General features: G+C 44.2%; 1 protein-coding gene across 1 annotated transcript in view; it reads right to left on the bottom strand.

The window, feature by feature from the left end:
• Window positions 1–24,867, bottom strand: part of pdia5 (protein disulfide isomerase family A, member 5) — a 99,535-nt gene that overhangs the window by 43,176 nt on the left and 31,492 nt on the right. The window contains exons 6-11 of the mRNA XM_079518760.1: window positions 21,913–22,005; window positions 17,683–17,743; window positions 16,919–16,986; window positions 9,506–9,597; window positions 4,623–4,694; window positions 1,545–1,681 (exon numbers count right to left, since the gene is read on the bottom strand). Of these exons, the coding sequence (XP_079374886.1) occupies window positions 1,545–1,681; window positions 4,623–4,694; window positions 9,506–9,597; window positions 16,919–16,986; window positions 17,683–17,743; window positions 21,913–22,005 (523 nt within the window). The remainder of the gene's footprint in view (window positions 1–1,544; window positions 1,682–4,622; window positions 4,695–9,505; window positions 9,598–16,918; window positions 16,987–17,682; window positions 17,744–21,912; window positions 22,006–24,867) is intronic.

Genomic DNA, 24,867 nt, shown 5'->3' with positions numbered 1-24,867 from the left:
TCTCCATGAGATATTTTTTGGCTACACCATCTCAAACTAATCTGTATTAGTTAAAAATAAATACATTTACACTAAAACTTACTGATGTCTTAACACCGGCAACAAATGGTGAAAAGGTTAACCGTGTTGGACTACCTAACTCAAGCACGTTTCAAGTCCCTGGAAGTTGTGAAACAAAATCACACTTGTGTGAAGTGAGGGGCGTAGCGAGGGCAGTATCAGCCAGACGACGTCTTTTACGTTGTCTTTTACCGCCCTAAACAGTCCATAGACTTGGCTGGCAACCCGGTTATTTATAAATAGTCTAAAAAACGAAACAAACATTAAAAGTCCATAGACTACGTGACGTAAAGCCATGCATTGGAGGTGCATTACCATGCCCAGCCAAAAAACCCAGACAACTTATGGAAATGTTCACATAGCATGAGTCATTATACTAATTAGACTGGAACTCACCTATGCTTTATAGGCAGCTCCCGGCAGGATCCGCCGGGAGAAACTAGGCACAGCTGCTGGACATGAGACTAATTCATTAGAACGACAGAGAGAGAGAGAGAGAGGAGTGTGTGTGTGTGTGTGTGTGTGTCGATTTAACAAAGGTGCAGACGATCAGAAATCAGCAGAGAGTGATCGACGTTTGCGCTACTGTTTGCCGAATTGAAGTGGAGACTTTTTTTTCCTCCCTGGAAATAAAAACGTCTGGGTTTCCGAGGCTATGTACTGATCTACGAGCGGTGTGTGAGCTTGTAGATCTGCTATTTTCGACGAAGAGATCTGGTGTAGAGGGGGAAAAGTACAGTGCCAACTCGGGTCCGTTTTAATAGTTAGTATAGGAGGGTTTTAAGTGGTTCAGAACGGCAGACGTGACAGGACGACAAGTGACACGGCTCGCTTTCTTTTCTCCACGCTTTGGACCAGCTGTCAGGTGGACTCTTGATAACGCATTTAGACCTGAGGACGCAGCTGTGTCACCTTATTGCTTTTAACCACTTCAAGCGGTTTTTGTTTTCGTGAAAATGAGCGCACATCTTACTTTAAATATATATATATACGTTTATACAGCAAACATTTTTAACTCATATCTCTGCTTCTGTGGGGGTGGGGGGGTCCCTGGAACAACATATTTCCAGATGGGCGTCTGTGGCCAAATACAGACAATTCTGTGGGTCGTTAACCCATTTTGGGCGGGAACCCCTTTTGGTGTTTTAAACCAATTATGTTATAATTTAGCTATTGAAAAATAGCAGATCTACAAGCTCATAGCGCGCCACCGAGTGGCGCGCTATGAACTTGTAGGTCTGCTATTTTTGAAAAATCGTTCAAATGTGCCTCAAATCTTTCAGAAAATTGTCATGATTTAGAAAACTTTTTTTTTTAATTTCGACGTCAGACCTGAATGGGTTAAGAGCACCAGTGTACCACTGATACTTTTTTTTTAAGGAAACGGTCAGGATTTGGAAGACATTTTTTGTTAGAATCTGGTCTGAGGTCTGAGTGGGTTAAAGCAGTGCGCTCACAGTGCCATGTACATGTCTGCTACTCACAGGGGGCGTAGAACATGACCAGCGCCGCGGGGTGCTCCTCCAGGAAGCTGTCAAAGGTGTCATCGGTCAAGTGGAAGACCGGCGAGTCAGACTCCGACCACGCCACCTCGGGGGCCTTCTCCTGTGGCGGCTGAGGACTGGGCAGAGGGAGAGAGGGAGAGAGAGAGACAGAGAGAGAGGGGTGAGTGTGAGGGGTATATATGTGTGAAAGGAACAAGTAGGGGCCATTTAAAAGGCAGACATGTTTCACCTGGTGCGTAATCTGTACGGACCAAAAAATTAGACACAGATGTAGTCCACACGCACTCCACCCTACCTCATACACACGCACACACACACATCTGGACTGGCCACGCCTGTATGACAGAGGACCCTCCTGTACAGCCAAGAAGACGTCTATACACTGGTAAACAAGAGTATGCGCACACGCTCACACACACAGTGTATGTGTGCGTGTGGACTGGAAATACATGTCAGCAAACTGCATAAGCACACAGACACCATGCAGGCTTTTCCCGGCATCTCTCTCTCACGCACACACGCACACAAACACACAAACACACAGACTCACAAATCCGCTTAAATCCGCTTAAAGGAGGGTATACATCTTCATAAAATGTCACAAACTGTACAACTGGGGTGGGCTGATAGGACGGTGCGCTGTCCTCTTTTTTTTAAGACAATCTGCTTAACCCAAAATGCCATCTGTCCCAGGCTGTCCCATCTATCCATGTCCCAACACATATAAAACGTCCAGCGGTGTCCTCCCGGGACTAAAAAGATATATCAATTATTTCCTTTTGTTTCTTGGCAACAATTCCCTCCCTCCCTTCCTTCCTTGACTAGCGGACAACTGGCCTTAACACGTTTGGCTCTTCCCCCATAATTACTTTACATTATGGGGGCGTAATGTCTTCCACCACCGAGTTAAACCTCCAAAACACACACTGTACGTGGTGGGTCTTATCTATCCCTGACTCTCAGCTCATCTCTCTGCATGCATTACTTACTTTAAGTTACTTACTGCTATCGGAGAGCCTAGGGTTTGTGCGCATCAATGATTTACCCCTCTTCTTATAGCCTGTGAGGTTTGGCCTGAACTGGCCTCCTGTGTGCGTGTGTGTGTGTGCGACCATGTGCAGTGGAGCCGAGCACGGGACATTTTCAGAAGCGGTCAGAGGGCTGATTACGGTGGAAGTGTGGGGGCTGGAGGGGAGGTGGAGGGGTGTCATGACATGCATCTGTAGCTGCATTGCACACAGCTCCTATGTGTGTCTGTGGGGGACCCCTCGGCCCTATCGGGGGGGACCATTTCCTCAAACATCGTCCTCACTTTTGGCCTTTGCCTGCTTGTTGCTCGACTGCTTTCCTGTGAAAAGCTCTTGCTCAGTGGAGCCCATGGGTGGGGGAGGGGGGTGGGGGGAAGAGGAGGGGAGGTGCCATGATGGGCGGCGGTGGCTCAGGGGTAGAGTGGCTGGATGGGAACCGCAAGGTTGCCAGTTCGAACCCGGGCTCCCCCAGAGTTAAGGCCTGTTCATAGTCTGGATTTTCAGTGGTGAGGTGACCACCGCCCCGGTGGTGAGCTGACCACCGGAGCTGAAATAACGTTGAGCGGTGGTGAGTAAAAACAGAGAGAAGGGCTGGGGCGGTGGCTTGCTCTTCACCACGGCTCGTGACGTCATGTTGTAGTTCGGTGGTCACCTCACCACTGAAAATCCAGACTATGTATGAGCCTTTAGTGTCGAAGTGTCCTTGAGCGAGACACTGAAACCCAAATTGCTCCTGATGTGCTGGCTAGTGCCTTGAATTGATGCATAATCTATGTAAAGCACCTTGGATAAAGGTGCTATATAAATGCACCATTTACGGTAGATGTTGCTGTGATAGACACACCAAAAAGTCCAACACGTGTTGTTCTGACATGCCTTGCGTCGTGTTTGTGGTTAAGGTTAGGTTAGGGGGTAATGAATGCCTGTCGGTATGTTGGAACGTACTGTATGCGTGTACCCGTGACGGATGGGTGAAGAACAGTGGTTGTAGTTAAGACCTTAGAGTATATATGAATAGAGACGGCACCCGAGTTCTCCTCCCATCCACTTGCATTAAGTTGCTCAAAAGCGCATGAGGCGATTTCACTGTGCATTCTGGGTAGGAACAGAGTGCATTCTGGGATGGATTGGGCCCAAACACATGAACGCGCTGCCGCTGACTATCATTGCAGGCATTCAGCGTTCACGTGTCATCGTGAACGTGCACAATGATAGTAGGGATGGGTCCGATTTGTCGACAAATCGATTATCGTTTACGGGACCCGAAATAGATTATGAAAATTAATAATCTTTTTTTTAATGAAAATCTGTTGGAAAGGCAATACTGTCATCCAAACAGGACAGGGCTATAGGCCTACCAAAGTGTGCCTGGGATGTGTCTGTGTAGCTGCATGAGGAGTGTGAGTCACTGAGTGTGAGTGGAGATTGATTCCAATCAAGATACATGTTTGGAGGATTTAGCAGGTGTTGGGAATTTACCTAATCAGGCCTAGGCTGGGGTTGCTATGGTGATCAATTGGCTCAACACTTTTTTTTTCTTTAAAAAAAAAATATATATTTATTTGTATTTTTTTTTTTTTTTTTTTTTTGGGGGCTTATCGATTTGTCGATAATTGATTAATATTGAACGGACCAGCGCGTTCATGTGTTTGGGCCCACGCTGCAATATCAAATTCGGCCACTATGTCCATTTCGCCTCAGGGTTTCATCCGGGTGCCGTCTCTATTCATATATACTCTAAGGTTAAGACGGGCAGATGCAGGAGGGAAGCAAATGAAAGAAGGAGACTGAGAGAGGACGACAGGTGACACGACCTTATCTGGAATGGACAGAAAGAGGCAAGAAGTAAATACAGTCAGAGGTACTGATGCTAGCCCTGCTCTTTGAAGCAGGCAACAGAGACACTACAGCTAGGGGGTCAAAACTCTACTTTGGAACCCATTGTAGTAGGTTTTGAGCAATATGAGAGTGTTTATGTGCAGTGTGTGTGTGTGTGTGTGTGTGTGTGTGTGTGTGTGTGCATACTCACTTCCTCAACCAGTCGGCGATGTCCCTGGCTGTGGCCCCATAGTTTTCATAGTGGTGAAGAAACTTCCCCTTTCTATAAAAAAAAATAATAAAAAAAGGACAAAATAACACAAGAAAGGGATCTCATTCTCTATATATAATGTCTGGCAGGAACGCTCTATCACTGGAACTGTTGGAAGTCAGAGACACTGAGGAAACCACGCTTAATGCAGGTCATGTGTTTTGCCGAGGGTTGCGAGGGGGGGGTTGGAAATGGAAAACTAGGATATCCAAACACAGCGAGGAACAGCAGAAACATGAACAAGAGTTGAGTTACACTCGCCCAGCCTCTCTCATATCCTTTTCTAAATCCATATAGAATACTGTATGAATACTGTTAACGCTACAACCCGGGGGGGGGGGGGGGGGGGGGGGGGGGGGTTCAAACCTTTGGAGCGTAACAAAACTGTCTCGAAACTGAAAGGAAAGTAAAACAAAAAGGCTCAGACTGAAAAGTTCAACTAGGACAGATTTCTTATCCCATTCTTTATTTTTATTTTATCCCATTTAGGCCTGATTAGGCCTGTCAGTGGTGCTCAATATTTCATGTCAAGGACTCCAAAAATGATATGTAACATGCCTCCGCCCCCCCCATCTGAAAATATGTTGTTCCAGGGACCTCCCCCAGAAGCAAAGATTTGAGTTAAAATGTTCACTCTGTAATAATATTCAAAAATGTTAGGCACATTTTCACGATTTTTCAAAAAAATAGCAGACCTACAAGTTGTATTGTATTGGGCCACCGACCCCCATCTGAAAATATGTTGTTCCAGGGACCCCCCCCCCCCACCACCATCACCACCACCAGAAGCAAAGATTTGAGTTAAAAAACGTTCGCTCTGAAATAATATATATTCAAAGATTTGCGCCCCATTTTCACCATTTTTTTCTAAAAAAAGCAGACCTACAAGTTCATAGCGCAGCACTCGGTGCCGCGCTACGAGCTTGTAGATCGTCTATTTTTCAATAGCTAAACTATAACATAATGCTTTTAAAAAAACACCAAAAAGGGGTTCCGCCCAGAACGGGTTATAGGAGAAAGCGCACGACGATATGACAAGATATATTGCACTGGGCGCCATGAATTAGAAATGAGTGGAGGGAGAGAAAAAAAACACAGCGCTTCGACAGTGTGTGAGTGTGAGAGAAGATTCAGATCGCCTTGGGAGACGAGCCTGGCAGGAGATTTTCATCAAAAGGCAATAACTTTCATTATCTTCCGCTGCTTTTGTTTTTTCGCGCGCGCGCATGTGCGTGTGTGTGTGTGTAATGATACTGGACAGAAAGAACACACCGACATTGGGGTCAATAGGTCCCGTGGTGACTGTGCTCGAGGTGGACACTGAGCGGTACTAGTTGGTACGGTATAGCAATACACCTCGGATTTGGAGCTTAGAAGGACGATTTGTCCGTTAACCTGCCTCTTTTATCGACCACGCAGCTCACTCAATCATCCACCAAGTAGATGGAACACACACGTACACACGTACAATGGAAGAACACAGACTTGTGTGAATGTCAAATAGATAGTTCTTTTACTGCATTGTTTCAGCCTGCAATTGTGTGGTTTTAAAGGACAACCGCAAGGACATCAGGAGGGAAGTTGAATTTATAGTTTGAAACTCGTGTAGCCGCAGTCGTACGCAACAAAGACAGACGACTGCTGTTGAACTGGGTTTGCAAACAAAGCAGTACGTCATCTGAAGACAAAGCAAAAAAAAAGGTACAAAAAAAAAGAAAAAGACCTTGAGCGGCTGGCTCTCGAAGCAGGTGCAGCAGGCAGATAACTCCAGTGGTGTTGATGGGCGATTCTCCCTGCAGTGATTAGCCCATGTTTATCAGTGGAGGGGCTCATTACTGAAGCCAATGGGCCCCGGATGGTCGTTAGCTTAGGGCCGGCACTACTGACACTAATGTGCTCGCGGCTAACGGACTGGCCCTGGCTCAGACACACATGCCTGTACTTATTACACACACACACACGCACACATACCAACCACAGGGGCACTTAATCAGCCCCAGTCTAATTAAAAGGCCAGTCTGGATAGGGGAGAGCGTTTAATGTGGAGATGGGGATGATAAGAGCCTGGCCGGTCCAGGAAGCCTTAGTGGAATGGGAGCGCTGGGGAGGTCTACAACAACATAGGGCTTTCAGAAGTGGGGGCCGCGGCGGCTATTATTGACACATTTTTAATTTAAGATTATTGTGCCAGCTTAACCCATTTTGCGCGGGAACCCCTTTTGGTGGTTTAAACATTATGTTATAATTTAGCTATTGAAAAATAGCAGATCTACAAGCTCGTAGCTCGCCACCGAGTGGCGCGCTACGAACTTGTAGGTCTGCTATTTTTGAAAAATCGTGAAAATGTGGCACAAATCTTTGAATATATATTCTTTCAGAGTGAACGTTTTTAACTCAAATCTTTGCTTCCGAGGAGTTCCTGGAACATATTTTCAGATGGGGGTCGGTGGCCAATTGCATAGCATTTTTGGGGTCCTTGACATGAAATATTGAGCACCACTGATACAGAAACATGAGGTATTTCAGAAAACTGTCAGAATTTAGAAGACATTTTTTAAATTTCGACGTCAGGCCTAAATGGCTTAACCACTGGGGGGTGTCTGTATTAACAAACATGTCTGCTCTCCTCGTCCTGCTGTGTATGCAGTTAGAAGAACCTGGTGTCTGAAGTGGCCACTGGTGCTACAAACAGCATGTGGCTGAGGGCTAAGTTAGAACTGGACACTTAAAGGAGAATTTCATGCTAGAAGGCTTTCTTACCTTTATTTGTAGTTGTTATGTCCCCACCAAAGAGGTCCAGGTGTTTTTTTGTGCAAAAGCTCCTTTATTGGCTATTTCCCCTACCATAAGCCCTAAATGAATTGAATGGGGCTATGGGGTGTTGTGCTAATTTGCTTATTTCCATCGCTCAAAATTATTATTTTTTTGTATATATCCTATCTTAATAAATAATATCCCAAGCGGCACACTTTACTACTTTTTTAGATGGAAATAAGCGAATTAGCATAACACCCCATAGCCCCATTCAATTCCCATTCAATGCAATGCAATTCATTGAGGGCTTATGGTAGGGGAAATAGCCAATAAGGAGTTTTTGCACAAAAAACACCTGGAACTCTTTGGTGGGGACGTAACGACTACAAAGAAAGTTAAGAAAGGTAAGAAAGCATTCTAGCATGGAATTCTCCTTTAAAGACCTGGTGAAATGAAAAATATGTTTTTCACACTTCTAGAGCATATCCGTGGTTATCCTATGTGACCAGATTTGACTGAGAGACTGCAATCGCGCAAATTACAGCTTTTCACTAATTTTTTTCAAAATGAGTTACTAGCACAGGCAGACTCTTCACATACTAGAGCATGTCTGAAATAAGTGTCAGAGCTGAAATCGACATGTAAATGTGAAATAAATGCTTAAACATGTAGCTAGGTGTAATGTTAGAGACCACAGAAGTGAACCTTTCAAGCCTGTTTTCTCAACTCGCAGTTTTCTGCAAGACATTACTCTATAAGCCATATCTCCAAAACTGGTGGGTCAAACTGAAAAACCAATGTCAATTTGAAGCTAAGATTCCCTGCTTTCATAATTATGACATGAAAAAAAAACGAAAATTCAAAAAAATCCAATGGCAGTCCCTCAGTCAAATTTAGTCACATATGGGCATACCTAACTAATACCTAATTTCCATTTGTGTGTATTTTTATATCTAAAGTCCATAGAAAGCCAATTTGTATGACTTTCTTTGAACAAAAACTGCGTGCTGCATGCGTGATGACGCGTCGAGGCCCGAAGAAAAATCTCGATTTCATTCACTTAATTCCCATTGCTGCAGTTCCTCCAAACACAGCTGCTTTTGATTACAGAACCACTCCATTTTTAATCTCATTCAAGATGACATCCAGACAGCGTATTACTCATGTGAAACTTAACCCATTCTGGGCGGGAACCCCTTTTGGCGTTAGCATTATGTTATGCTTTAGCTATTGAAAAATAGCAGATCTACAAGCTCATAGCGCGCCACCGAGTGGCGCGCTACGAGCTTGTAGGTCTGCTATTTTTTTTTAAATCGTGAAAATATTTATTTCAGAAAACTGGAGGATTTAGAAGATTTTTTTTTAAATTTCGAGGTCAGGCCTAAATGGGTTAATCAGCACGCTAATATACAATCTGAAAACATTATAGGTTAGAAATAACAAATAAGCCGCGTAGTAGTAGCAGCACAACGCTGAGCTATTGCCATCTGTCTCAGTCTCTCACTTATAAACAAACAGGCTCACGTCGCCAATACTAACGTCACACATAGCCTGAAGGGAAGCGACGCTCTAGATTGGTTCAGAAACACACAGATGCCTCCCGTTTGAGACGGGAAACGTCCAAATAAAAATGCACCAAAAAAGCCATTTCACCCCATCTTTAAGCCATTTTGAGCGGGAACCCCTTTTGGTGTTTTAAGCATTATGTTATGCTTTTTGCTGTTGAAAAATAGCCGATCTACAAGTTCATAGTGCGGCACCGAGTGCCACGCTACGAGCTTGTAGGTCGGCTATTTTTGAAAAATCGTGAAAATGTGGCGCAAATGTTTGAATATATATTCTTTCAGAGCGAGTTTTTAACTCAAATCTTTGCTTCTGGGGGGGTCCCTGGAACAACATATTTTCAAATGGGGGTCGGCGGCCAATGTCATGACATGAATATGTTTGAGAACCACTGACATAGAAACATGGTTCTTTCAGAAAACTGTCAGGATTTAGAAGACATTTTTTAAATTTTGACGTCAGATCTAAATGTGTTAAGGTGAGACGGATGAGAGCGGGGAACTCACTCGAAGTAGCAGAAGGTCGGGTAGCCCTTGACATCGAACTCCACCTTGAGGCTGTCGAATTCAGCAGGGTGCACGTTCATGCCCGCCAGCACCTAGCGGGTGGGGTGGACGGGGGTTAAACAAGATGGACAGAGAGCAATAGTGAGATGGAGGGGATGGAGGGGAATATGAGAGGGATAAGAGGAGAGAGAGAGAGAGGAAGGTCATCAGTACAACTTGCGTAATTATTAGAGGTGTAAGGATGGACTACTCTCTGAATAGGAGAACAGGAGTGGATGCTGAGGTGAAGGCAGTAGGGAAACATCAATTATCACTTATGCCATCAATAAGGAACCCACCCATGAAATAACTATTTGTTTGGCGTTTGTCCGCATATGTCCATATGTCCCCCGAGACCGCGAGTCGCGAGACTCGCAACCTGTTTTTGCAGTGCTTCTTATTGATGGTGCAATGTCATCTCTTGTACTGTACTGTACTGTTTATTGTATCAATCATAAACTAGAAAAAGTGCGAACTGCGTTCATGACTTGAGGCTTTTTGTTCAAAACGAATATGAATATGATCGGACAGATCCGTCTTGAGCACATGACTATAGAGATTTTTGGACAAAATATGCAGTAGTAATATCAAAAAATATGTTTTACAAAAGTCTGCCTCCTGGTGGCGCTATAACAGACCGTTCTGGAAAATGTGGGGCAGAGGTTCATCGTTGGCATCTAGCGAGTATTTGTGCAAAGTTTGGCATCGACCTGGTTAACGGTGACGAAGATTAGCTGGTAACGGACGGACACACGGACGGACGGACGGAGTGCAAAACATACTCTCTCCCCATGCCTTCGGCCTGGTGGAGACAACAACAAGAGACAAGGGCTAAAAACAGCAAAACCAAGAGTGTTGGAAAGTTACATTTCCTTTGTTGCTTCTTCTGATCTCTTTCCCCCCCGATTCAGTCGTTAAGCCGATTCCCAAATCTCTCCACACTCGGGTGTCGCGGATAATGCCCACAGATGGTCGTGTGGGAGGGTATACAACAATCGTAGACCACGAATTGCACTACTTAGTTTTGCTATCCAGAACAGATAGGGGGATACAATTTCTAAGCACAACCAAGGAATGGACAAATGCAAACAGATTTGCAGCCCAGGGCCAGGCGCTTTGCTCACTCAGCCTCTAAATCTTGATATCGTATCAGATTTAGCAGCACCACTTCAGACACAGCCTTAATGCATTCGTAAAACTCTGATGGTGGTAGAAAATATATGTAAAGAAAGACCTGGTTGTCCCTCTGCTCATTGTTTCTCCTCTCATCACTTAAGGCTTAAGGCTCATTCATAGTCTGGATTTTCGGTGGTGAGCTGACCACCGCTCCGGTGGTGAGCTGACCACCGCTCCGGTGGTGAGGTGACCTAGCCTGGCTAATAAACCAGACCGAATCAGCCGTTGGCAAAAAGAAAAATGCCTGCCGGCGGATTACGGTCTGGAGAGGCTCAATTGTACGCCCATTTCCTACACCAGAGAACTGGTGTGGCCAATCGGGACACGGTATGCAATATGGGAAGGCTTTGGTACAGTGACGTTCAATGCTTGAGACCTTTGACTGACAGTAGCTCAGACCAATTGCGTCAAAGAGAAAATGTTTGAACCCGCCCCCCAGGAAACAAGATCCATACACAGCATCTCCAGACTCAAATACCACACGACAGTGTGATTTGAGTCTGGCTTATTAGCCAGGCTAGAGGTGACCACCGGAGCTGAAATAACGTTGAGCGGTGGTGAGTAAAAACAGAGAGAAGGGCTGGGGCGCTGGCGGTGGTTTGCTCTTCACCGCGGCTCGTGACGTCATGTTGTAGTTCGGTGGTCACCTCACCACCGGAAATCCAGACTATGAATAACGCTTTACACACCAGGCGTGCGTGCACAAAAGGCACAAGCATACAAACACCAGTAAGACGCCCCTGATGGCAAGAAGACCTTGCCCTTTATAGGGCGAGTTTCACGCTGAAACAACACCGCTGAAGAGCAGTGTTGTTTTTGGCAGCAAATTTAGATTTTGGTTTTAGTCTCTTGAATAGTTTATTTGGTTTTAGTCACATTTTAGTCACCTGGAATGTTTGTTAGTGTTAGTCTAGTTTTAGTCGACTAAATGTCATAAGATTTTAGTCAACTAAATCTACAGTTGATTTAGTCGACTAAAATGTGTTTTGGTGGGCCTTGATGCCGTCGTAATGACTGATTTTACACTTGCTGAAAATAGCAGATCTACAAGCACACAACGCGTCGCGCTGCGACGCGTTGTGTGCTTGTAGATCTGCTATTTTCAGCATGCAACCAAGTGTAAAATGACTTATACTGGATCTCTTGTCCACTAGTCCCTTCCTAACATTTTAGTCTAGTTTTTATTTGTTGACGAAATTGTCGATACATTTCGTCTTAGTTTTATTCATCATAGCTTAGTTTCCATTTAGTTTGTCAGTGAAAAAAGGTAGTCGACGAAAAAATTTCGTCATAGTTTTAGTCGATGAAAACAACACTGATGAAGAGGTATGCCTGCTGTCCACAGTGTCCTGTGCCGTAAAGGAGTTTTGAAGGTCCGAGTTGGAGATCTATCATTCTGGAGATCAAATCATTCTGTTGAGCTGGTCGAGTCATCATTGTGATGTCGGAACATAATTGTGACGTCAGAATCTAGGGGTTTGATGTCAGATCATTCAACATATGGAATGAATTCTGTACTGGCCCATATATGGAGCGTGTCTTGAGTGTACAGGGTTTGATGAGGTCAGATCAACATATGGAATGTCAGAACAGGTCAGCTACATATATGGAGATCTAAGGGTTTGATGAGGTCAGATCCAACATATGGAATGAATTCTGTACTGGCCATATATGGAGCGTGTCTTGAGTGCACTAGGGTTTGATGAGGTCAGATCAGCATATGGAATGAATGAATGCTGTATTGGCCATATATGGAGCGTGTCACGAGGCGTGACGGACGCCTCGTGCCAAGTTTTCATAGTAAACTGGGACCTATGGTCGCAAAAAACAAACTCCCACCGCCATGAAGGGATGCAGTGTGTCTGTATATTGCAACTAGGTGCACGCACCGTGCTGTGCACATCAGAGCCAATCATGTCCCATTATGTTAATCTCCAAAAAGAGGGGCTTGAACATAGTCGGCCTGCTCCGCAAAAATGGAATAAATAAAAACTCAAACAAAAGCACGTCTAATTATCTTCCCATTCATTTCCTGCTCCATGAGAGGCAAACACGATGTGCCAATCTACTTCATTGTCTCCTCACCCATCTCTCTCTCTCTCTCTCTGACAAAGAAAATTGGTGGGTCAAATCCCCGTAAACCTCCAACTTAACTATGCTATAATCATATCAGTGTATCTATCCATCTTCTCCTTCTTTGACCAACAGCAACCCAATTTCCATCAGCACCCTGTCGGATAACAGCACCACGGTTGTTTTTCACCACCTGTGCGCAACCTAACACACACACACAAACACAGTACACACATGCACATATTGACTGTATATATGGTGTAAAGTACAGTACAGTACAGTACAGTACAGTAGAGGGACCCCCACACGGTAACTCTGTCATTTCTCAACCGTTTCAGACGCGGGGCGGCTCGCCGGAATCTGTCCGGCACCCTGGGTGCGTTCCTGGAACCCCCCCACACGGAGTTGCACCACTTACTTCACACGGGTGTGATTTTTTGTGGTTTTTGAGTGGTGCAACCACTCCCTTACGGAGCTATATGTGTGGGTGGGTGCCTGCCTGGGTGGGTCTGAGCACGAAAACAGAATGGTTGTTTTTCACCACCTGTGCGCAACCTAACACACACACAAACACATGCACATATTAACTGTATATATATGATGATTTTGGGTGTGCCAGTACAGTACAGTGACAGTACAGTACAGTAGAGGGTACTCTGTCATTTCTCAACCGTTTCGTGGGTCTGGAGCTTCCGGGGACCCCCACACGGAGTTGCACCACTCACTTCACATGGGTGTGATTTTTTTTATATTGGCTAAAAATAAATATTCCCCATATTTTTTGATTGGGTGCGGGCAGGACGCACGTTTGGGTGGGCTGGCTCTGACCCACCCCCTGCCCCGTCCTAGAACCGACCCTGCCATGGTTTAGGGGACTAGGGAATAGGGCACGCCAGATGGTTGTGGTTCACCTAACTTTTTAATGAAATTTGTTGGAACATATCTATCTATCTGTATTTAATCCATTCAGGACGGGGGAACCCCTTTTGGTGTTTTAAGCATTATGTTATACTTTAGCTATTGAAAAATAGCAGATCTACAAGCTCATAGCGCGGCACCGAGTGCCGCGCCACGAGCTTGTAGGTCTGCTATTTTTGAAAAATCATGAAAATGTGGCTCAAATTTGGAAGATATATCCTTTCAGAACGAACATTTTTAACTCAAATCTTTGCTTCTGGGGGGAGTCCCTGGAACAACATATTTTGAGATGGGGGGTTGGAGGCCAAATACATATGATTCTAGGGGTCCTTGACATGAAATAGTTTGAGAACCACCGACATAGAAACATGAGGTTTTTCAGAAAACTGTCAGGATTTAGAAGACATTGTGTAGAATCGTCGTCAGGTCTAAACGGGTTCATTCTGAACACAAGGACTTTGTGTCTTCCAGGCCGGTTCACAGTACCGTGTGCCATCGATCTTGATCCAGTGCATCCTGCATCTCTCTCTCTCTCTCTCTCGAGTGCTGCTCAAAGTGCTCTCAAAGATCATTTCATCGTCTTAGCAAGCAGCCTAGACGCACGTAATCCTCCCGGTCCCGCGTGCTCCGACGGCTTGGGTTTCACCCCTAAAGGTGTTTAGGTGACCGATGAGAACGGAGAGCGGAGGAAGCAGGGTGAGGAACACGACTCCGCGTTGACTCTAAGCGCCATCTGAAGAGGCAATTAATCCATGAAGAGATTACACTAAAAGTTTTCGGTATTAAGTAATCATGCGGCTCGGGCATCGGATATACGAAAGCCCATCTGATACCCCCCTGCTGCCACACTGTAATAGCGTTAACACGGAGCCCGCCAGAACCGTGGTAAGCGTAGAATTACTTTTGTCTGGCAGCCCGCCAGAACCGTAGCCTAAGTTTTCTAGGATTTATATTCTTTAATCCATGTTTTGATCCGATCGAATCGTTAGCTGCCGCTCGTTAAGCATCACAGTCAAAGTGGGACATGTGGCCGCGGCCATTCTGAAGATGCACGCGCATCCACTTGCACTCTATGGGCTGCTTTCAATGGCCTGTATCTCCAAATCGACGCAATGCATGTCGTTTCTGGTGAAAACAAGTTTTTTATTTTTTTTATAATTTTTATCCCACGATTTTGTAACCCATTTTTCACCCCTGTGTCAATTATCTAATGTGATCCTGGGCTCTACACACCCTCCGCCAACCTGGGGAGAGCAACGGACTTGAACTCATGCTTCCTTCATGCCTGAGTGTCCAGGTTGCTCCTTTACACCTGACAGGGGGGGGGTTTCGATGGTTGGACGTAGCGCGTGGAAGTAACACGTTATTCCAACCAGTTCCTTTCCCCTCCATCAGGCGCCCCGGCTGGCCAGGGGGAGGCAGTTTAGAGACCAGGATTACTGCATGTTTTTTGTGAGGGTACCTACCCTAGGGGACACGGGGAGAACATGCAAACTCCACACAGAAAGGCCCTTTCGCCAACCCTGCCTCGGGTATGGGCACTGATGACGTGGAGGAGAGGACCCCCCCCCACAAAATCTCGTAATGTCGTTTTGGCACAGTGGGGTACAATAGCTATTCACGAGATCATCTCGTTTCAGCACAGACTGTGTTAAATAAACTGCTGCTATTGTGCTGGTGGGTTCATAAAGACCAGAACACACACATGAAGCACCATTTAATTCCAGCAGTGTGAAGAAGAGGTGCTGGATAATGATGAATGCGTATAGAATCATCCCAATGTTTCAAAAAACTAAACAGAATGGGGCCCAAGCTGTTTTAACCCATTTTGACCCGACACGAGATTCTACAAATGTCTTCTAAATCCTGACAGTTTTATGAAAAAAAAGAGTTTCTATGTCGGTGGTGCTCAACCTTTTTCATGTCAAGGACCCCAAGAATTATATGTATTTGGCCGCCGAGCCCCATCTTAAAATATGTAGTTCTAGGGACCACCCCAGAAGCAAAGATTTGACTTAAAACGTTTGCTCGGAATAGATTTGCACCACAGATTTGCACCACATTTTTAAGACTTTCAAAAATAGCAGACCTACAAGCTCGCTATGAGCTTGTAGATCTGCTATTTTTCAATAGCTAAAGTATAACATAATTCTAACAAACACCAAAAGGGGTTCCCGTTCAGAATGGGTTAAAGTAAATGAAAACATATTAAAAACACATCTGGACTCGAGCAATTATAGCCTCGCTTGTGTGTGGCGAGCTAACCTATGAAAAGTGTATGTGAAGTTACATTCAAAATGTCATATTAGTCATGTTAAAGTAACTCAACCATCATTTGCTTTATAATATTATTAAAGGACCACTTCACCACTTTTCAACATCTCTTCATATAATTGGTCCTCACTAATGTTCATGATAAAACACCACCATTTTTTCCTACTCAGTCTGTGTCTCATAGGAGGGCTTTGGGCAGTTCGGACACCCGTCCACCAGTGACATCATCATTAGGCAGATTTTTTTTTAAACAAGATTTGTTTTAAAATATATTTAGATTGGTATTATCGTGAGAACGATGGCTTCAACTTTTGCATTGCAACTTTTCAGGAAAAGAAAGCCTGCCGTTTCTATTAGCTTGGATTCACCATCGATAATGTGGGTTTCTGAACTGCCCACAGCCCTCCTATGAGACACAGACTGAGTAGGAAAAAATGGTGGTATTTTATCATGAACATTAGTTAGGACCAATTATAGGAAGAGAAGTTGAAAAGTGGTGAAGTGGTCCTTTAAGTTATTCAGTATGAGATTACGTTTTGAGGTACTTATGTCTAGGCATTCGAAAATAGAATGAAAACTATTCGAACAAGGCGTTTCCAAGTTCAACTCTTGTCCCCGAAGCCAACGAAACAAAGCTATGGGGAAAATAAGTGGAAATGAGCTTCTGAAAACCTGGGACTTACGCACGGAAACCTTTTTGAGTGGTGCAACCACTCCAACGAACAGCAATGTCTGTGACGTTAACCTATGTTTGTTTGTGACTATGTTTGTGACTCATGTGTGACTCATGAGTACCAGTAGGGGCGCTGTTGTGCCAGAAACAGAGAGAGAGAAATAGTGCTGAACTGTTGCCTGCTAATGAGAGAGAGGGGGGGGGGGGGGGGAGTTGCACCACTCAGTTCACACGGGTGTGATTTTTTTTTGTCCACTTACGTATTTTCCTTTGGTCTCTGTGGCCGCTTGCTGATAAATGGGCTGCATTCTTTTGCACACGCCACACCCTATATCCCCCCCCAAAAAAAACACACAAAGCAGAATAACAGTTATTATTGGATCAATGGAGCCTTCATTCACAACACGTCGATAAGAAGATGACAAAATCGTCGAGACCTATTCCTAGTATATGCGCTGGCCGCCGTGTGGTAACTATGGTGAGAGCGATGATGTATTGACAACCGATGGCCATTAGGAAGAACATCCAGGCTTTCATTATTGAACACCAACTGTCCAGTACAATTATAGTCCCTCGTTTACTAAGCCATATGACACTCTTACTGAGCATCGTTGAAAAGGGAAAATGTGTGAGGGGCGGGCGCTCTTATCATCGTACAATCTGTCAGTCTGCTCTAGACAGACAGACAGACAGACAGACAGACAGACAGACAGACAGACAGACAGACAGACAGACAGACAGACAGACAGACAGACAGACAGACAGACAGAGCTGTCCCTTGGAGTGGCTGCAAACCACTCGAAAATGGATAAACTTTAAGTGCAGTATGCCATATTGACGAATCCAATCTCCTCAAATCGTTTTTTTGGGTTCTTGTGTCTGGACGTTGTGTGCTTTTTGGACAACAACCCCTCTCGCCTCTCAACAATGTGTTTCCGCAGTCAAGAGAGCGCCCGTGTTTGTTGCCAATAACAACGTGTGAACGATTGACCAACACAACAACGATAATAATGGTGGGACTCACAGGGGGCATAGAACATCATGAGGACAGGTCTCTCCTCTCTCTTCAGCAGCTTTCTGAAGTCCTGGAGGGGAAAAGAATGATGGACGGGAGAGACAGACAAACAACTGCATCAATACGAGACAATATTGAATTCAGCAGCCGCACGGAATAAGAAGGAGGAGGGAACAAGAACATTCATTCCGTTGAGGAAGGATGATGAATCTCTTTGGATTGAATGAGACTGTGAAAATATGAATCGCGCAACGTTTTCACCAGTTCCAGAACAGCATAATGAGGACATGTCGCATTCACTTTTGTATATTAAGTAGGCTATGTGTAAAGGAGACTTGAGGTCAAGAAAGATGTAAGTGACTCTCACCGAACTGACAACAAAGCCAATATATAATTACCGTAAGCAGTGGCGTGCACAGATAGACACTAGGGGGCACCACCCTGCCCTTTTGACAGGGGGTGTACAGTATGTGGACCACAGTATGTGTGGACCATGTTGACATTGATCAATGCTCGATAAAAAAAAGCTTCTAATATATTATTTAGGCCCCAAAATCTATAAACCTCACACTATTAAGGCAACTGGGCCGGTTCCACGCGCTGCACAAGGTGCCCTTTTTTCACTTGAGCAGCTGCCCCTCTAAATGTCTGTGCACGCCACTGACCGTAAGAAACATAAATGGCAGTCAATCTTTAGTGTCGTCCCCCCCTCCACTACTGGTTCATAGATTTTTGTTTTTGAATGAATTTTGCCAATTCATATTTATAAAACGTTTAGGTTATCTAGTCCATATACCCTCATTTCCGTCCATTCAAGGCTAAGGGTTTGTGTGACTACAGATCCCATGGCCTGAGGGAACAGCCTGTGGGCAAAAATGCTAATCGACATTATTATTATGTCGGGCATGGAAAGCAATTGAGATAACGATCACACGGCCTCCCAGACCTCCCAAGATTTCTTCTGCAGAATTTAAGTTCAGATACACATTTTTTTGCCCAGCAAAGCTTGAAAAATAAGAAAGCAGTCATACCGGGTAGGCAGGTACCATTTCGTTGCTGTCGGGAGGAAACCTCATAACTCCATTTTTTTTTTTTTTTGCATACATCTAGTAAAAAGTGCTTTGGGCAAAATCTGTTAACTCTTAACACCCTCAAAATGTCTGCTAAAGCAACTAACTCCACCACCTCTCCCCCTCTCATGGAAGTAATTGACAATATATAAAGTTACAACACCAACTTTGATGAGGCTGTATTGCTTTGTTTTAAAAATATAAGGTTTTCTTAATTTCCTGAAAAATGTATATTTTTCATTTCCTGAAAAATTAACATTTTGGAGTTATGAGGTTTCCTTTATTATTGTCAGCAATACAATATACAGAGTATACTGTGTACTGTCACCTCACCACATCAGCAAAATAAAAAATAAAAATACAAATCTGCTTTGTACAGCAGGGATACTGTATCAGTCCCATCGTCCTCCTCCTTCGAGGAGGAGGAGGGAGGAGGAGGAGAAGGCAGACTCCTTTCCTCCGTTACTTGATACGTTTCTCCTCCTCATCATTAATCCATTTTGGACTGAGGTCGATTCAAAAAAAGGCTTCTAAATCCTAACATTTTTCTGAAAATCCTATGTTTCTATGTCAGTGGTGCTCAACCTTTTTCATGTCAAGGACCCCCAGACCCCCTCTATTGGGCCACGGACCCCCATCTGAAAATATGTAGTTCCAGGGATCCCCCAGAAGCAAATATTTTAGTTCAAAATGTTCGCTCTGAGATATATATTCAATGATTTCCGCCACATTTTAATGATTTTTCAAAAATAGCAGACCTACAAGCTCATAGCGCGCCACTCGGTGGCGCGCTATGAGCTTGTAGATCTGCTATTTTTCAATAGCTAAATTATAACATAATATATGTAACCACCAAAAGGGGTTCCCGCTCAAAATGGGTTAACCTGCATGAGCTCAACCACTTGCCGAAAACTTTACAGTCAGCACAATCTTCTGTCGACACCTTGAAAAACAGCCCCGAGGCACAGGCAAGAGAAGAGCAGGGAGAAACCCGCATTGTCGGTTAAATTAAGACAGCTTTTCAAAAAACATTGCGTCTCATTTCTGGGCGTTTGCGCGTGCGTGTCCGTGCGCACGTGTGTGTGTCCGTGCGCACGCGTGTGTGTGTGTGTCTCTGTGTGTGTGTGTGTGCTCAGCCAGTGGGTGTTATCGATATGAATGCCACATGATTTTGGGCCACATTTTCACGGTTTAAAAAAAAAGAAGCAGATCTACAAGCTCGTAGCGCGGCAAGATCTGCTATTTTTCAATAGATAGCATAACATAATGCTTAAAACACCATCAGGGGTTCCCGCCCAGAATGGTTTAAGGAGTGAGAAGGTGGTGGCTGTCTATGCATCAAAAGAAAAGAAAGAAAGAAAAGCCCTGCTCGGCAAGATAGAGAGAGGACGAGTGGACACTTGAGGAGGAGTGGACACTTGAGGAGGAGTGGACACTTCACTGCACTTCATTGCCGTCTCATCAACAGCACACCGTGCAAACATAATAATCCCAAATGTGTCATCCTTGGGAGGAACAGTCAAAAGGCCAGCAAACACAATTAAGCCATTTTGACCTGAGATCAGGTTCTAAAAATGTCTTCTACATCCTGACAGTTTTCTGAAACAGCTATGTTTCTATGTCAGTCGTTCTTCGATTTTTCAAAAATAGCAGACCTACAAGCTCGTAGCGCGCCACTCGGTGGCGCGCTATGAGCTTGTAGATCTGCTATTTTTCAATAGCTAAAGCATAACGTAATGCTAACACCAAAAGGGGTTCCCACACACAAAATGGGTTAAGACATTATAACCGGCGATCACACCCAGGCCCCTTTTCCACCGGTTGGTTCCCAATGGGAACCGGTTCAGTTCTTTTTTGTTTCTTAGTCCATGATCCAAGAGCTCCAAAATTGGAAAGTCAAATTATGAATTGAGTGTGCAAAACCATACCTATATTAGATTGTTACAATTTAGGCATTTAGCAGACGCTCTTAATCCAGAGCGATTTACATTAGGCAAGAACAAAAGCATGGGAATACATCACATATATAAAATGCATTTATCATGAAACATGCGTAAGCTAAGAACGTAACTAGAACATATCTATATAATGACACTATACATATAACCTATACATATATACTATACTATGCTATACATATGTACTATGATGTGCTATGACTACATACAATTAATGTGCTGTCTACATGACATGCTATAAGTCTGTTTCAAATGCTATCTAAGTCTAAAAAGTGCTATCTAAGGGGGTAGGATAAGTGCTATGGGCCATGATGGAGTCTGAAAAGGTGGGTCTTCAGACTACGGCGGAAGATTGGGAGTGATGCTGCAGTTCTGATTGCAACGGGGAGTGCATTCCACAGTTTTGGGGCCAGAAGGGAGAAGAGTTTGGGACGTGTGGAGCGTTGTCCCGGCGTTTTTAGTGAGGGTACTTCCAGCTTTCCTGTGTTGGCTGATCTGAGTGCGCGGGTTGTTATCACCATGACACACTTCCCCAATCGATTACTTACACGAAGACAATGATTTATTGTATTACGAAATTTTACATTTTTAAGTATGCAAATGAGGCATTATGTAGGAAAATATGCAAAATAATAGAAAATATGAAAAAGCTACTACTGCAGAAGGGTTGTGTGTTAATTTACTTGTATTGATCCTATAAACAATTTAATATAGGTCTAGTTTTTCCCACCAATTTTGGAGCTCTGGCTCATGGACTAAGAACCACAAAGACTCCACCAGACTCCACCATGGCCCGTAGCACTTGCCCTAGCCTAGCCCCTTAGATAGCACATTATGTAGACTTAGATAGTATTTTTAACAGACTTATAGCTTGTTACGTAGACAGCTCTAGAATTGCACTTTATGTAGTCATAGCACTTTATAGTACACATGTATAATATATTATATAGTATAGTATGTATAGTTTACATAGATACTCCACTGTTACGTTCTTAGTTTACGCATGATTCATGATAACCACTTTTTATATATGTGATGTATGCCATGCTTTTTGTTCCTGCTTAATGTAAGTCGCTCTGGATTAAGAGCGTCTGCTAAATGCCTAAATTGTAAATTGTAAATTGAACCGGTTCCAACCGGTGGAAAATGGGGTCCCCAAAGACAGCCATGTCCGTTTCTGTGCTACTGCACAGAAACGTGTTTCGACTTACTTTCTCCGTCTCGACGTGGACGACGTCTTTGGCCTCCTGGTTCTCCTCCCACAGCGGCGGGCTGGAGGGGTCTTTTAGGAACGCCACCATGGACTGGAGAAGGATGGGTTGGTAGGAGAGAAACGGAGAGAGATGAAGAGCAGGGCATTCACTTCTAGTCATTTTTACTAGTTGACTAGTTTACTAGTGGACTAGTCGACTAGTTGTTTAACTACCTATTATGTAAAAAATAAAAGAAATTAAAAAAATAAACTTTTTTTTTTTTTTGGGAAATAAATATTTGTACATTGAAAAACTGTGTAATGGTGACTATAACTATAATCTACCTGATCTTGAGGCCTACAAAACCGGGGGAAAAAAATCCTTATCAACTAGTCAACTAGTACCAACAAGGTCGACTAGTGTATTTACTAGTCGACTAGTAAACTAGTCGACTAGTTGCTTAATGCCCTAGTGTGAGGGCGGGGGGGAGAAACACAAAGAGAAACACTTTCTAATCAGCTCTCGTCAGATGCACAACAAACCCACAGAGCATCATCTTGTAAAACGGCAGCAGGTGTGAGGATGATTTACACGAGTCGCCTTGAAAGGCTCTCCTCAGAACGTAGTTGAAGCCGCTTCTTCCCGGCTGACAGATGGCAGCCCCGTATACACTTAAGAGTTCTCTCATCCACCAGGCATCAAAACCCCCCTTCCCCCCCCTACCTTAACCCAGTTAGACCTGACTTCGAAATTTAGAAAAAAGTCTTCGAAATCCTGACAGTTTTCTGAAACACCTATGTTTCTATATCAGTGGTGCTCAATATTTCATGTCAAGGACTCACATAATTATATGTATTTGGCCGCCGACCCCCATCTGAAAATATATAGTTCCATTGACCCCCCCCCCCCCCCCAGAAGCAAAGAAGAGTTAAAAACGTTCGCTGTGAAAGAATATATATTCAAAGATTTGCACCACAATTTCACGATTTGCCGCACTATGAGCTTGTAGATCTGCTATTTTTCGATAGCTAAAGTACAACATAATGCTACAAACACCAAAAGGGGTTCCCGCCCAGAACGGGTTAAGTGTCGGATAACGGGACTTGTCGACAAATATAATGAACCATATGTCTTGAGACAACGGAGACATATTGTTTAGGAGCGTTGTTGTGAAGATACATTCCTGCAGTATACACTAGTATACCTACCACCACGGCGATGGTATCGTGATGATTCTGAATTGGTTTTGGAGCAAAGAGCAATGCGTTATGAGCTGGTGGAACTGCTACTTCTATTTTCCCTTTCATCTCCTTTCCAAATTGGTCTAACTGAACCGATACAGTGCGTGAAGATTAGTCTAATTACTACTGTGCGAGTACAGTCAATGGAAGTGCAATAGAGTTGTCCCGATTTAAGGCCGAGTACAAGTACATCATTTTTTAGTACTCGCCGATACCGAGTACCGATACAAGTACTTTATTTTGTTTGAGTAACCACTTAGAGCCCTTTTCTCATAGATGCAGATGGATCTCCGATCTAAACTTGTCAGTTGTCATTTATGCTTGTGGATCGGCTGTTTTTTGGTGATTTGCTGCAGTGTTTGGGTCAGACTTGCTCCCGTTGCATTCGTTCAGCCTATAGTGTCAATTGGATGTTTTGGTACTCGGGTCAAAGTATCGGGGGCCGGTTCCGAGTACTGAGTACTTGAGGGTGGTATCAGCCCGAGTAACCGATACCAGTACAACTCTAAAGTGCAATGGGGTTCATCTTTTCACGTGTGACCAAAAGTGAGTAACAATTATGACTAATGATTGTGGAGCGGTTGACTTAGGCCTGACTCACACCTTCACAACAGATTGATGTATGCTTGTTGTATGAGACTTATTGACTGATGCAAGCTCACAATGCATTTCCAATGGGAGTCACATGGTTTGACACAACAATGTGTGTTGTATGAGGGGGTGGGGGGCAGTCGAAACACAGCCGAAAGCCGTACAACACAAATGTTGTGTCAAACCATGTGACTTCCATTGGAAATGCATTGGGGCAAGATGTAAACCAGGGGTGCCCACACTTTTTTGACTTGAGGTCTACTTTTAAAATTGCCAGCTCAAGGTGATCTACCAACCAAAAGATAATTATCCCTTTGCTTAAAATACTCAAAATATGTACCTATATGGCGAATAAATAAATAACATTAAGGCATTAGGACTTTCAAAATCTAGGTTTCAAAATCAATTCTATTTATTTATCTTTTCAGTTTCCCCGCATTGCAAAGAAGAGACTTAATTTCTGACTTTTTCGGATGTTCTGACTTGATCTGGCCTGTTAACATTTTCATAGACCTGGTTGCTTGTTTCTCTCTCAGTCACGAAATGTGGCAACCGTCAAAACTAGTCCTAGTTTGTTTTGGTTGTGATCTATGGTTGTGATGCATGGATGATGGCATCATGATGCTACCGCACAGACCACACAGAGACTACCGTGGAGGCGCGGACCCCCACGCAGACTATCGCGGACCCCCACGCAGACTATCGCGGACCTCCGCGGGGGTCCGTGCCGACCTCCGCGGGGGTCCGCGCCTCCGCGGTAGTCTGTGTGGGGGTCCGCGGATAATGGGGGTCCCCGCGGAGGAGTCTAGTCCATTTATTTTTTAGAAAAGGGTCCTTTGGTTCCATTTGAAGCAGGCTAAGGCTACACTCGCAGTTACAGAGACCCAGCTCCCATACCAAACTTTGAGAATAGATTAACGGCGATATTGTTTTTATCACGCCGATAACGGCCCAGCATTAATAATCATCTTCCCACTCTCCATGGAAGTGATATGTTTTAGGCTTCTTTGCCGCGCGCATCTTGCTATATGAACAATGATGGATAGATATCCTTTTAATTTGTTTGTTTAACAACAGAACAGACCCGACGTTCTCCTTCAAAGCCACCGGCGCGCCGCCGCCTGCCCGAGGCAAGGATTGT

This window comes from Electrona antarctica, assembly GCF_951216825.1.
Source record: "Electrona antarctica genome assembly, chromosome: 13".
NCBI lineage: Eukaryota > Metazoa > Chordata > Actinopteri > Myctophiformes > Myctophidae > Electrona > Electrona antarctica.
Note: the sequence above shows the minus strand (reverse complement) of the source record. Positions and strands in the feature narration are given on the sequence as shown.